At 47.3% G+C, this 15,418-nt stretch overlaps 1 protein-coding gene across 1 annotated transcript; it reads right to left on the reverse strand.

Moving 5' to 3' along the window:
• Positions 1–870: 870 nt before the first annotated feature.
• Positions 871–15,183, reverse strand: Ahcy (adenosylhomocysteinase). The gene is made up of 10 exons (XM_048349031.1): positions 15,055–15,183; positions 8,790–8,980; positions 7,589–7,664; positions 5,879–6,028; positions 5,082–5,194; positions 4,286–4,493; positions 4,111–4,198; positions 3,901–4,018; positions 2,689–2,883; positions 871–1,715 (listed from the first exon to the last, which is right to left on the reverse strand). The coding sequence occupies exons 1-10, from the start codon at positions 15,080–15,082 to the stop codon at positions 1,584–1,586; spliced, it is 1,299 nt and encodes a 432-aa protein (XP_048204988.1). The 5' UTR covers positions 15,083–15,183; the 3' UTR covers positions 871–1,583.
• Positions 15,184–15,418: the final 235 nt, after the last annotated feature.

Genomic DNA, 15,418 nt, shown 5'->3' on the forward strand with positions numbered 1-15,418 from the left:
GATGACTACATGGGACCTCAGAGGAAACATCTGGAAAGGCACTTCCTGTGCCTGGGAAGAGACAGGGCCCCTTCAGGGTGGGGAGCACATCTGCTGTGAAGTATAACCTATGGCTCAGATGAGCAGCAGCTTCCTCTCCCTTCTTTCCATGTGATTTTAGGAAAGTCACTTCTATTAGGTCTTCTCTTCCATATAACTAGATATTACTAGGATTATTGGAAGGCTAATCATGTAAAGAACCCCTGGCACTCAGTGCTGCTCAATAAACAAATCTCCTCAAGGTATACTAGATTGATCCAAAGTAAAAATGGAGAGGAAAAAAATATAATCAGGAACACACACACACACACACACACACACACACACACAATAAGGCAGAGAAAATAAATACAAATGGGAATTACAATATCATAGATAGGCTAAATTCACTCACTGAGTGAGTCTGAGTTAAAACAAGTTATTTGTAAGACACACCCGAGATGATAAAAGTTCCCTGAAGAGTTCCCTCTTTAAAACATCCCTCCTGGGGCTGGGAATGTGGCTTAATGGTAGAGTGTTTGCCTAGCATGCATATAGCCCTGGGTTTGATTCCTCAGGACCACATATACAGAAAAAAAACAGGAAGTGGTGCTGTGCCTCAAGTGGTAGAGAGCCTTGAGCACAGAGAGGCTCGGGGCAGAGCCTAGGCCCTGAGACTTAAGCCCCAGGATTGGCAAAAATAAATAAATAAATCCCTCCAAGCCTAAGGGGTTACCTGTATCCCACATCGCTTTACACTCCAGACAACACCTTATCTTTTCAATGCTTTAGGACTGTAACCATGTCATGTCACATGGCTGACAGTAGATCGTACAATGAAAGTTTCAAAAATTACTTTTGGCACCAAAAATTTTTATTTACCTAGCTTCCTGCTTTCTTTTCACATTCTAATTATTATACAAACATTATAACCAGAGTTCATTTTGACCCAAACAATAAGTCAATCACAATACAAACTAATGACATCTAATTCATCCTTTGCTTTTCCTAGCCCCTTGCAACTTCCATCACTTCTTTTGTCCTTTTCTATACCTTCAAAGTCTACTTTAACTCCTGTGAAATAGAAACTAACAGTGTCAAACTCATAATCCTCAGGAATATTTAAATTCCAATAGTTTGTTGCCCTTTGAGATTATATATATATCCTCATCTGTCAAAAACTGAAAACCCAGTAAGCCTGAAAATGAAACACATGGGTCTAAATCCACAGGCCAGATGAAGGCCTGGATGGTAAAGTTCATGGGTTTTGTAACCACCACTGCCAACCTCAGCCTCAGGAAGGACTGACTGGGTGAGCAGTTCCAAGCCTGTGAGCTCATGGTTCCTGTGGATGCCTCCCTTGTACCTCCATCGTGACCAGAGCCTCTCCATTCCCCTTGCCGCACTTCAACAGTATGAGAATACAGCAGGACTGAGTGACTAGCCCTAGGGAGTCAATGGGCAATAACAACAAAGCAATTACAAAATTGGTGCCATTTGCTTGGGAAGGAGAGGTGGAGTCTGGAAAGGAGGGCAGCTGAAAGATGTAAAGGCAGTCCTGGCTCTCAGTAGCGGTAGTGATCAGGCTTGAAGGGGCCATCATGGGACATGCCCAGGTACTGGGCCTGCTTCTCAGTCAGCTTGGTCAGTTTCACATTCAGCTTACCCAGATGGGCTTCGGCCACAGCCTCATCCAGCTGGGAAGAAACAGAGGAAAACCTGGAATTAGTGCTATGCTCTGGAAACTCTTACTGCATCCAGATAGCAAAAGATATACACTGCTCTTTCAGTTGCTGGGAATGGGTTACCCACATTATACCTCATCCTATCACAGCCAGCCTCAGTAGGCCTGTTTTGGCTACCTAGCTCTCTACCAAGAGAGAACCAGATAACCTACTTCTCTCCAAATAGCCCTGGTGAAATCATCAATGACATTTCCTGCCTCATCCTCCACCAACTAGGAGCAAATGGAAGTGCTTTCTGGAACTTGCTTTCTCATGGGAGGTACAGAGGATTCCTACACAGGGAAGAGGAGCTGTCTCAGCTTACTCGTACCAAGTCTATTTGCCAAGTAAAATGAGGTAGTGGGAAAAAGCCAAGAAATAAAGAGAAGCAGAACTATGAAGTTCAGGGTGAATTGCAGTGGTAAAATATATACTTACCACATACAAGACCCTGGGTTCAATACCCCAGAGTTATGATGCCACCAAATTGTGGACCCAGTGTCTGCATCTAAGATTTCCCCATTATACAGCCAATTGCAATTGCTAAGAGTTGAGTCCAGGGCCTGTGCATGCTGTATATGTACTCTTATCGCTAGCCACACCTCTGACTCCTTTTTTATGGAGCCCATAAATAGCCCATATATAGCCCAGGCTGGCTTCTACCTTGTGATTTTCAGCCTCCACCTCCTCTTAAGTAACAATGATTACAGGAATGTACCACTGCACCTGGCCAATGGTCTGATTTGAAAAGGACTCTATCACTGGCTAGCAAAAGAACCCTAATAAAAACTATCATCCTCTTTTTACAAAGAAAGAAATCAAAGTTCAGAAAAGTAAAATGGCTTAAACAAGGTCACAGAGTTAGGAAATGACACAGGTTTTGGCTCCAAAGCCCCTGAATGCCTCAAGCATCAGAGCTAGGGACTCCAGAACAGCAAGAACCCACCTTCTTAGGTAGGAAGTGAACCCCAACAGAGTATTTGTCTGGGTGGGTCCAGAGTTCAATCTGTGCCAGCACTTGGTTGGTGAAGGAGTTGCTCATCACAAAACTGGGGTGGCCCATGGCACAGCCTAGGTTAACCAGCCGGCCCTCTGCCAGCAGGATAATGCGGTGCCCATTCTTCAGTTTGTAGCGATCCACCTGCGCAAGTTACCAGAGCAACAGTGAGGCCTGGCATGGCAATTCCTCAGTCTACCCCAGCCTCCCACCCTGCCCAGAGGGCCTCAAATAAGCCCTGTATAACCCCCACAGCTCTGGCATACACAATTAATGATAGCCAATTAATTCACAGATCCGCTGTAAGCATTTAATGAACTGACACAAAGCATTTGGCACATCTAGATCCTCAACAAGTAGCAGCTAGCATTTTTATTGTTATTGCTAGGTACTAGGTCCTTTACATAAAATTATCACATGTAATCCTAAATATCATATAGTTTAAGTACTACCATCTACATTCCACTGGAGTCATTTGTCTAGAGCCAAACGGAAGTGGCCATAAAGTGGTGCTGTGGCTCAAGTGGTAGAATACTAGCCTTGAACAGAGTGAGGCTCAGGGACAGCATCCAGCCCCTGAGTTCAAGCACTAGGATTAAAACAACAAAAAAAGAAGTAGCCATAATCTGAGCATTGATAGTCTGAACTGCCATCAGAAAGCTGAATGTGGAACCAAGGTACAGCTCAGCATGTGCAAGGCCCTCAGTCCCATCCCCAGCTCTACAAGATAAGAGCATGTTTAACATGGAGGGTCTTGTTAGGCAAAGCCACAATGTCTTCCAGAAGCATATTACTTCATAATCAGAGAAGAAAATGTAAGCCACATAAAATCTTATGAACCCCCAAGAAACCCATTTCTTAATGCCCTGCTGCAAAATTCTCCTTTCTGTAGCTCAGTAACTGGCCCTACCTTTCAAACATCTGTTCCACTCAGAAATCTAGCATCCTTTGCAGTTCTTCCCTGTCCTGTACTTACCCTGCAGGGCTGTAAGAGTAGCCTCTCAGGCCTCAGTCTGATACCCCAACGCTAGCTCTGAAACCAGACTCTCTTCCTCACACCCCACTGTTGGGGATGCAACAGCTTCCATAGTGGATAGCTCACAAGCAGGCCCTTCTTGGTTCCCCATTGTCCTTGATGCTGGTAGGACTGGGGTTTCTCACCTGAGGCTTGATGTTCACCTTCTCCACAGCATTCTCATTGAGCCACTTCACATCAATTTCCACATCAAAGTGCCCAATGTTGCACACGATGGCATCATCCTTCATCTGCTCAAAGTGCCTGTGGGAACCAAAGGAGACCATCAAGGACAAAGCACAGCCCCAGATCCACATCCCCCCTGGCCCTCAGGACCTCATCGTGGTGGCACCTACCTGCCCAGGATGATATCCACACAGCCTGTGGTAGTGACAAAGATGTTGCCCTCCTTACAGGCCTCGTCCATGGTGGTCACCTCATAGCCTGTGTAGATGGTGGCCAGGGGTTATCTGGGGTGGCCTTACTCTCTCTGGCCCCGCTAGCTGACAGCTAATTCTCACCCCATCATACCCTCCATGGAAGCCTGAAGTGCGTTGATGGGGTCGATCTCAGTGATGATGACACGAGCCCCGAAACCCCTCAGGGCCTGGGCACAGCCCTTGCCCACATCACCATATCCTGCTACCACGGCCACTTTGCCCGCAATCATCACATCGGTGGCCCGTTTGATGCCATCTATGAGGGATTCTCGGCAGCCGTAGAGGTTGTCAAACTTGCTCTGAAAGGAGATGGGGCAAAAGGACAATGGGGACAAGCAAAAGCCCTGGGGCCAGGCTCACTCAGCATCTTCGTGTAGCCTGATGGACTTCTGAACTTGCCTCCCATGTGCTCCTCATCCTTGTCAGCTCCAAGACCCTCTCACTACCCTTTCTCTGCTAGTCTAGTGGTCTATTACTAGGAGAGATTACTAGGGGGAAGAATCTGCTTAACTTTTAAGCGATAATGCTCATTGGGGGAGGAGGGGGTTTCCACTCTCATTTGTCTTCACTCAAGGCTGGCATTCTACCCCTTGACCCACACACTTCCACTTCTGGCTTTCTGCTGGGTAATTGGTGTCGAGAGTCTCACATACTTTTCTGCCCCAACTGGCTTCAAAATGTGACTCTTAGATTTCAACCTCCTGAGTAGCTAGAATTAAAGGTGTGAGACACTGGCATCTAACCTATAATGCCCAGCCCCAAGGCTCCCTTCAGACAAAAGCTACATGTCCCTTGCCTGCAGCCTTTCTGAACATCCTTCTTCAGAAACTTACTCCTCAAACGTACCAGTGACAACAGATGAAGATGTGACTGGCCCAAGGACTCACCTTGGTAACAGAGTCATTGACATTTATGGCAGGCACCTTCAGGATCCCGTTGGCCATCATCTTGTACAGATTGTGGACCCCAGTCGTGGTCTCCTCAGAGATGCCTCGGATGCCTGAACAAGATGGCAGCAGTCAGAGACCCACTTGAACTCACCAGAAGTCCTCATTTTGCTTCTCCATTCGTAACACCATGGTCTTAGTCCCTGCTGCCATCATTGTCACCCGGCTTCACTACAATAAGCAGCAGCCATTTTTAACATGCACATTTTCAAAAACACCTGTTCAAAAGTCTAATTAACTCCTCTCAGGACAAAGCCAAATTCTTTCCCCACACGACATTCAGGATACACCTGGCCTTCACTGAAGCTTCAACCATATCCTGTAATAGTCCCAAGGAAAGGCTGTTATCATTCATTATAATCATGCTGGCTTCTTTTTGGTTTCCTGAATAGTCAAACCTTTCCAGCCTCGGGGCCTTCGCACTCTCCATACCCCTCTTCCTGACTACTCTCCTTCCCTCTCTGCTTCTAACGAAGTTGGCTCCTTCCCAAATGATCCTAGCCCCTAGTCTTATGTGGGCCCTTGGGTTACCAACTCACACAGACACCTAGCTAACCCCTAGCCCCACATCATCCAAAGTCAGGAGGCCAGGCCCCAGCACACCTGCATGAGTCAGCTATCCCTCTTGACCCCTGCTTCCACAGAATCTGGAAATTCTGCCATGCCTGCTTCCTCGGTGAAGGAACAGAGCCCTTCTGGCCCACCAGCAACCAGACTACCTGCTCTGCCCTACTTACCTGACAGAAGCTGTGGGTACTTGGTGTGGATGAGGTTGGTAAGGTCACCTCCGTCATCCAGAATCATGTTGAGGGGCCCATCCTTGAAGTACAGAGTCTGTTCAATGCACCACAGGTACTCTTCATCTGTTTCACCCTTCCAGGCATACACTATGGGGAGCATGGGACATCAGATTAGGGCCTGGCTTTCTTCACCAGCACCCACTACAGAGAACACCTCTCCTTCCTAACTTCTAGCCCCTCTGAAAACATGGCAATGAAAAGAACACCACTTAGAGCCAGAAAGCTATGAGCTCAAATCCTGGTTCTGATATGTACCAGCTATGTAACTGCTTGAACTCAGGGCCTAGATGCTGTCTCTTGGGATTTCCTTGCTGAATGAAGTCTAGTGCTCTACTGCTTGAACCAAGGCTCTACTTCAGGTAGGTTTTTTTTTTTTGGTGGAGAGTAAGAATCTCATGGATTTTCTGAACCTCAATTCTCAGATCTCAGCCTCCTGAGAAGCTAGGTTTACAACTCTAGCTATGTGATTTTGAGCACACCATGTCACCTTTCTGAGCCTGTTTCCTCCTCTAAATTCACAGTAGCATGGATTAAATAAGACAAGAGGTCAAGTACAGCCTCAGATATATCTGGAAATAATGATTTCCTTTTACAGCTTCCTTTCTGCCTGGGCCCCACGGATTGGGACATCAACACACACACACCTGGGTTTCCACCCACAGTGAGACCCACAATGCAGGATCAGAGTTTGCTCTTCACTTATAATGTCTAACAGCAGCTACTATGTATGGAGCATGTCTCGATGCCAGATGTGCTAACTCCTGTGAGCCCCACATCTCATTTTCCTCAGAGAAACCTGTGAGGCACACATGACCATCACCAATACCTACACAGAGAAGGGCTACGATGTGCCTGTACACTCTAGACTAGTCACTAAAACCAAGAATACTATCAGCCAACATCTGTCCTCTCCTGTTATATGACTGGGAAAAAAGGCTGGGTTCCTAGGAGCTTCCTACGAACAAAGGACACAGGCCAAACAGCTACTCCCGCCCCCCGGTCAGAGAAGACAATGGCTCTGAAAATACCCAACAGTGGGCCACGCAGCCCAACCAAGGCTGAGAAGAGGGGGACAAGCCTATTCTTTCCTGGTCAGTCTTGGGAGCTGTCACTTCCCCTTCCTGCTGTGGCTGATTAGCGTCTTCAGTGTTCTATTTAATCACTGTGAGGGGCTTGAGGCATGGTTCAAGTGAGAGAGCACCTATCTAGCAAGCATAAGGCCCTGACTTCAAACATTAGTATTACCAAAAACGATATTACCACCATCAAACATAAAAACACCACTCCTTGGGCCCAGACATGTGCCCTTTTCTAGCAGTTTGTGAGAAAGTTCTTCCACATCAGTCCTGGTCCTCTCCTACCCCAACCCAGACTATTACCCCACCCTCCCCCCATAATGCAAGCACCTCTGGTGCTTTTCTTCTTCCCTATTTCTCCAGTTCTTTGGAAACATACTCACATCCTTCCTGTAAGGAACTTCTCCCCTACATCATGTGACTCCCTATCTTAAGATCCTGCCCTTGTTCACATGACATAAAACGGGTTCAGTTACAACTTCCATAGATTTTAAATGATGGTGGGACAAAACAGAAAGTCTACTTCTACAGGAGTCAGGAAAACAAATATGCCCCAGCAGCAAGGACTCACCTGGAATGCCGGCCTTGGCAATGGCAGCCGCTGCATGATCCTGAGTAGAGAAGATGTTGCAGCTGGACCATCGCACCTACAAGGGCCAGTGAAACAAGGCTGATGGTCATTGATCAAGATGCACTGCACACATCGACTGACACATTGAACTGAAACCTTTTCATAACTAAAGATAGGTGGGTTTTTTTTAAATAAAAACAAAACCAGTAAAAGCAATTGCCAAAATAATTGAGGGGAAAAAAAAGAATGAGGATAACTGTAACAAAGTTTGAGAAAGGGTGCTCAGCCAGCACCAGGGTCAAGGGAGGTAAAAAAGGAATGTCCTGAAGCCAAAGATGAGAAACTAGAGATTCAATCAGCCTCAAATCAAAGGCAGGGACTCTACTAGGTAAGGGGATGGGAGGCAGAGAAGTGACAAGAGCTAGTGAAGGCTTCAATATATTCTAATACTGTATGGAACAAGAAGAGCAGAAGTGAAAGAAAAGTGAAGAAATTACTGAGGGCCAAAGAGTTCAAGCTGAGGATGTAGTTAGTTCAGGTAGAACCCTTGCCTCGCACGCAAAAGGCCCTGGGTTCCACCTCCAGCAACACACACACAAAGAAAAGCCTGGTTCTAAGTCAGCCAAGGCAAAAAATAAAAAATAAAAAATTGAGATTCCATCTAAACAGGAAAATCTGGGCACAATGTTACATACGTCAGCCCCGCTATGGCAGAAAGTATAAATAAATAGGAAAATCAATCAAATAGGCTGGCCCCATCAGAAAGCAAAACCCTATCTCAAAAATAACAAGAGCAAAAAGGGCTACAGCGTGTTCTCTCCTAGAGAGAGAATGTATGTTGAAAACAAAGAGGTATGAGCCCTGGAGTACTCCATTGATTTTTGTTGCCCTGCCCTGCCCCTTGGTAAGAGATCTTGATACACATGGTTCAGGCTAAAGCCATCAGAACAGTTCATCCTGGCAAGTGTAATTAGTTGAGGACAGGCACAAGCTCCTAGGAGGGGCCAGTGAGAGCCAGTCAAGAGGATTTATCAAGTGCAGTCTGGGAGAAAAATCTGTAGAACATTCACCACAAAAGCATAGCAACACTTGGAGATGGAGAGAAAACCCAAGTGACAAGGAGAAGAGCCCCTGCTGGCCACAGGTATTCCCACCCTCCAGTCTTCTTCCCTAGCCGAGCCCACACAGCTATAGGCCTCACCTCAGCACCCAGGGCGACCAGAGTCTCAATGAGGACAGCTGTCTCCACAGTCATGTGCAGACAGCCAGCAATCCGAGCACCCTTCAGCGGCTTGGAGGCAGAGTACATCTCTCTCATGCGCATCAGGCCTGGCATCTCGTTCTCTGCAATGTCCAGGGCCTTGCGTCCCCAGGCAGCCAGGCTGATGTCCGCTGCAGGGGCAAGATGAATTAGAGACCCAAGAGCCGCCTCCTTCCACCAACCATGAACCACCAGTCACTAAGGACCTGATTCACACGTGGACACATAACACTTGGGTTTGAAAACTTGTCATTTTCCCACGGATTCAATAAGCATGTAGGGAACTAAGATAGTCTAAAAAAAAGACCTACTCATGCCTATAATCTTAGTTACTCAGAAGGCTCAGATCTGAGGATTACAGTTTGAAGCCAGCCTACACAAGCTACTCCATGAGACTCTTTTACCTCCAATTAACCACAAAAAAGCCAGAAGTGGAGCTGTGGCTCAAATGGTAGAACTCTAGCCTTGAGCAAAAACAAAGCTTAGGGACAGCACCCAGGCCCCAAGTTCAAGTCCCGGAAATACCACACATGTATACACCTGCGCATGTGTGCATGCATGTCCCTCCCTCCCACACACACACGAGGAAAAAACCTGGTTTCTGCCTAACTTTACCATCTTGGGGAAAACAAATTTAATCAAAGAGTATACAAATGCATAAAAATCAAAACAAAGACAAACGTCTCTTTGAAAACTAGCTAACGGTATAGTCTTCCCGTTCTCCCTTTCTTCCTCTGACACCTGCCTAACAACCTCCATGTCATTCCTCATACCCTAAAGATTCTAGATTCTGGCTTCTATCTCCTTTTCCAAGTGGTCACTCTTAGTGATTCAATACTCAAATACAATTCAACAGCTTGGGCTTGACACAGTTCTGGATCTCCTTGGCGTTTTGGACATCATCCTTCCCCACTCCTGACGATCCTTCTCATGGAAAGTGAACTCACAAGTGGCCATTCTGCCCCGGAGAGGATAGAACGTCTTGTCTGGTTAGTAAATTTGAGAGGAAAAGTTTAGATTCTGCCCATCAACCAAAGAGGTATAAGTAGGGTGAGAATGGAGAGGGAAAGAACTATGTAAAAATTTTAATATAACCATAGCAAATAAAACTATTTTTAGCTGGAAATGTGGCTTAGTGGTACAGTGCTTGCCTAGCATGCATGAAGCCCTGGACCACATAAACAGAAAAATCCAGAAGTGTTGCTGTGGCTCAAGAGGTAGAGTGCTAGCCTTGAGCAAAAAGAAACCAGGGACAGTGCTCAGGCCCTGAGTTCAAGCCCCAGGACTGGCAAAAAAAAAAACACAAAAAAAAACTATGCCAGTATGCTTGCTTGCTACAGTGCATGTAAATAATTTCAGAGTGTAAAAGGAATAATCAGTGGTCGGGCATAAGCAAGGCCCTCTGTTCAATCTCTAGCACCAAAAAAGTGAACAGTTTCAATGGTGAAATACTCTACTCATGCTGCATCTCTACACAGCTGTTTCTTCCTACCATCGTACTGTTCCCTGGTAGCCCATCAGCCATGACAGCTCTCGCTGAGAAAGTTGGATTTCAAGCAACCAGCTCCAACTCTATGTCTCATCTTCCTAATTTTCTGCCTGTAGAAACCCAAACCCAACCAAGCCAGAGTTTCTCACCATTAATCTTCTACTGCCCCTCACCACAATCACTTCATAATCTCATCTTCCTTCCAGTCTGAGCACATACTTGGCACAGCTCCCACCCCAGTTAACACAACTGCTCTACCGCACCTAAGCCAATGGACCTCGCAGGAGGATCAGGTCTGACACCCCCATCTGACTGTCAATCACTAAGGCTCCTGTTTCTCCCAGCAGCAGCCACCCCACTAATTACTCCCTTGCTCCTGAAACTCTTTCCTTGGCTTCAGACTTAGTCCTCCTACCTTTCTGACTCCTCAGCATCCAACTGACTCTTAATAATTGGAAGCCCTCAGGGCTCCATCTCTCTCTTCTCCAACTCCTGCCAAATGAGTTAATCCATTCTTCTGGCTTTAAATACCTTTTCTATATGACTCCCACGAATTGATTTCCATAACCTAACTGCAGACTCGGTATCTGTACAAGGATGTCCAACTGCACCTACTAAGTATCAAGCATGAGCCCCCATGACTACTTGGCCAAACAATCAATCTCTCCATCTTAGAAAATGAAACCATTATTCAACCACCTACTCCGGCCAAAAACTTGTACAATTTCTTGATTTCTCATGTCCAGTTTCACCTTCGTCAGCATGTTTTTAGTCGACCATCCTAAATACATAAGCAATCCAACCACAATTTACCAGTCCCATCTAAACTGGCATCTCTCAACTGGACCACTGAGGCAGTCTTTGTGTTCCTTTTTTTTTTTTTTTTGGCCAGTCCTGGGCCTTGAACTCAGGGCCTGAGCACTGTCCCTGGCTTCCTTTTGCTCAAAGCTAGCACTCTACCACTTGAGCCACAGCGCCACTTCTGGCCATTTTCTGTATATGTGGTGCTGGGAAATTGAACCCAGGGCCTCATGTATACCAGGCAAGCTCTCTTGCCACTAGGCCATATCCCCAGCCCCTTTGTGTTCCTCTTGTTCCCTCATACCATGTTCCCCAACAACAGCTGAGAGGGAAGGGAAGCCTTTAATAATGTGCTATACAACCTCTACTGCTCTTCTTCCCCCCACTGGCTGCTCAGCCATATATACCTCCTAATTGTCTTCAGACAAGATAAACTCATTCTCACTCCAGGGCCTTAATACAAGTCTGGAAGACTCCTTGAGACAATGATCAAAATTATCCAGAATGGACAGGTTTTATAAGCTCACCCCATATAAAAAGTTAATTCAGGGGCTGGGAATATAGCCTAGTGGCAAGAATGCTTGCCTCCTATACATGAAGCCCTAGGTTCAATTCCTCAGCACCACATATACAGAAAACGGCCAGAAGGGGCACTGTGAATATGAAGCAGGCACTCTTGCCACTAGGCCATATTCCCAGCCCAAGTTCATGAGATTCTTATCTCTAATTAGCCACAAAAAAAGTCAAAGTGGAGCTGTGGCTCAAGTGGTAGACGTTAGCCATGAGCATAAAAAGCTCAGGGCTAGGGCTGGGGATATGGCTAGCCTAGTGGCTAGAGTGCCTGCCTCATATTCATGAGGCCCTGGGTTCAATTCCCCAGCACCACATATACAGAAAATGGCCAGAAGTGGCACTGTGGCTCAAGTGGCAGAGTGCTAGCCTTGAGCAAAAAGAAGCCAGGGACAGTGCTCAAGCCCTGAGTCCAACCCCCAGGACTGGCCAAAAAAAAAAAAAAAACTCAGGGCTAGTGTTCAGGCCCTGAGTTCAATCCCCAAGATTACAACAAAAATAAATTCAGGCGGGCTGGGGATATAGCCTAGTGGCAAGAGTGCCTGCCTCGGATACACGAGGCCCTAGGTTCGATTCCCCAGCACCACATATACAGAAAACGGCCAGAAGCGGGGCTGTGGCTCAAGTGGCAGAGTGCTAGCCTTGAGCGGGAAGAAGCCAGGGACAGTGCTCAGGCCCTGAGTTCAAGGCCCAGGACTGGCCAAAAAAAAAAAAATAAATAAAAAAAATAAATAAATTCAGGGCTGGGGATATGGCCTAGTGGCAAGAGAGCTTGCCTTGTATACATGAGGCCCTGGGTTCAATTCCCCAGCACCACATATACAGAAAACGGCCAGAAGTGGCGCTGTGGCTCAAGTGGCAGAGTGCTAGCCTTGAGCAAAAGGAAGCCAGGGACAGTGCTCAGGCCCTGAGTCCAAGGCCCAGGACTGGCCAAAAAACAAAACAAACAAAATAGAGACTATATTATATTATCAGGATGAATGTCTATCTCATGCTTCTCATGGGTCACCTTTCTGTCTCCACTGGCCAGTAGGACTTGGCACAGCAAGAGGTCAGCAAATGTTTGCTTACCACATGTGTTGTAGAACTACATGAGAAAAGACTCATGAAAAGGGCAGGCATGGGACAACGGTGACAAAAAGAAATCCAAACCACCAAAGTCACAGCACTGGTCAACAGGATAGAATGCTGAGAGGGGTTTGCCCAGGTTCCATGACCAGTCAGTAGAAGAGGCAGGACAGGTGACTGAGGAGAACTAGAAGGCCTTTTCAAGGCCTTCCTTAGGGACATTGTGTTCTGTGATAGCCTGAGCTCCCACCACTCCACTACCACCTGTCTCTCCAGCTAAAAGTAACTCAATACCAACATGGCAGCTGTGTCAGTCCCAAAGTTCTCCATGGAACCCTCAACAAGAGTTGCTGGTGTTCCAGAAGTCAAAGGAACACCTGTCAAGAGGGCCAACAAGACTCTTTCTAGACCTTAGTTTCTTGTCTATAGAGTGAACCTAACTATTCCTACCCTTGCCATGTGTCCCAAGGATTACAGCAGATGCCAAATGGGCAAAGTGTGGCATGAAGCAGTTCCTCCCTGATGGAAATGTACTGAGTTGATCCTTTCATCACCAAGATTCCCACTCCAAATCCAGCTTTTTCTCCAACCTCAATCCTGACCCACTAATCTCTCCACAGTGATAATTCCTATTCTAGTTCTTTTACATGTTACCTTGTTGTTGTTTTTTGGTTTTTTTTTTTTTTTGGCCAGTCCCGGGCCTTGGACTCAGGGCCTGAGCACTGTCCCTGGCTTCTTTTTGCTCAAGGCTAGCACTCTGCCACTTGAGCCACAGCGCCACTTCTGGCCGTTTTCTGTATATGTGGTGCTGGGGAATTGAACCCAGGGCCTCATGTATATGAGGCAAGCTCTCTTGCCACTAGGCCATATCCCCAGCCCTACATGTCACCTTGATTTAACCTTTATGGGCTTCAACACCCACACTGAAGACAATAATCTACTCTGGTGGCTACTTCATAAGCTACTATTTTAACAGAATCTTTGCAAGTCACTTTTTCAGTTTCTTCCTTTAGTGAGATGTCACCTCTATTAGGATTATTCCATGAACACACACAAATCACCATATACACAATGCTCAATAAATGTTGATGTCTTTTTCTGTTTAATGGTGTCTTGAGTTTATTTCAAAAGCTTTTAGCTGGCCTGAGCTAACTTGTTTTCAGATAGGGTCTAGCTCTGTAGCCCAGGCTGGTCTCAAAAACAATCCTCTTGGCTCAGCCACCAGTGTTGAGATTACAGGCACTGACTCACCACTACACCTGACCCAAACTGTTTTTTTGTTGAAATTACATTAGGGTTGTTCCAAGTGTGTTCACGTGCATACTGGGTTAAAAGGGCGCACTCACAAGTCTAGATGCCCAGAGTTTAAATCCTGCTCCACCATTCCCCAGCAATAAGAATTTGGGCAGGGGTCGGGGATGTGGCCTAGTAGAGTGCTTGTCGTGTACGTGAAGCCTTGGGTTCGATTCCTCAGTACCACTGGAAATGGTGCTGTGGCTCAAGTAGTAGAGCACTAGCCTTGAGGAAAAGAAGCTCAAGAACAGTGCCCAGACTCTGGGCTCAAGCCCCAGGAATGGCAAAGAAAATAAAAAAGGATTTCGGCAAATGATCTCTGTGCCTCAATAAATGTGTTCATCTAGGCTAACATGTGCCCATCCCACAGTAAATGCTCAATGAACTTTCACCGTCAGCTTTTCATCGGCAGGATAACGAGATGAATTTTTTCAAACTCCAAAATTTGGGGGTGAGGGGGGTTGCCTGCACAACTGTCCCTGCTGGCCAGGTGCATAATCCCACGACTGAGGCACCAGCCCCAACTCTCCGGTGCACGCGGACAAGTCCCGCTCGCTTCCAGGCCTCTCCTCCCTAGCACTTGCAGGGCCAGTGCCCTCGCCCGCCCTGCAGGAGGCCAAGGATCACCCCCGCTGACCAAGGGGCAAACCCTGGTCCCCAGGGCTGGTCCCCGCGGTCTAGACAGTGGCCGACTGTGCCTCCCCTACCCGTCCCTGCCGCCTCCTAGAGGGATTCGCCGCTAGACCCAGGCTGCCAGCCCGCGCAACGAGAAGGGGCGCGCGCCGCACGGCACTTTGGGACTTGTAGTCCGCCGCGGCCTCCTAGAATGCGCTGGCTGAGGCGCGAGGACTACAATCCCCACGCGACCCCGCGCGGGCAGGAACACGCCAAACCTGTGATTCTAGGAGTCCTCAGCGGCCGCCTTCTGAGACAAGCCTGGCCGGCGCCGAGTAGCGGCGACTGGATGCACGTCCTGGCACTCACCGACTTTGTAGGGCAGTTTTTCAGACATGCCGGCGGCGCTTCCGCACACAATGATGCACACGAGAGAAAGAGTTCGGGCCTGAGAAGCGGCACTGGACGGGCGGCGTGGGCAGGGAATTGCGCGCCGCGCCGGCGTCTTTAAATATTCTCTCTATATTTGCATATTCATGAGTCGAGCTGAGGCTGAGCCGTTTGGGGCGGAACCCAACGCACAGGGGCGGGGCCAAAGCAGACTTTGAACTCAGCGGGGAAGAGCGCAGATTTTACTCGGTTGCTGCCCTTGGACTTGTGGCACCTGTCCCAAAGAAAGCGAGAACCAGAGGCATTGCTGTTCTTTCTCTCTTTGATTCAGTTAGTGAATCTG

The sequence above is a fragment of the Perognathus longimembris genome, chromosome 6, assembly GCF_023159225.1.
Source record: "Perognathus longimembris pacificus isolate PPM17 chromosome 6, ASM2315922v1, whole genome shotgun sequence".
NCBI lineage: Eukaryota > Metazoa > Chordata > Mammalia > Rodentia > Heteromyidae > Perognathus > Perognathus longimembris.

Bases quoted from the DNA above. Each gene is read 5' to 3' on its own strand.
- Ahcy (XM_048349031.1), bottom strand. From the start codon at position 15,082: ATGTCTGAAAAACTGCCCTACAAAGTCG. The intron at 7,665-8,789 runs GTGAGGCCTATA...TGGCCCTTGTAG, and splicing joins TGGTCGCCCTGGGTGCTGAG to GTGCGATGGTCCAGCTGCAA. The intron at 6,029-7,588 runs GTGAGTCCTTGC...TGCTCCCCATAG, and splicing joins TGCCAAGGCCGGCATTCCAG to TGTATGCCTGGAAGGGTGAA.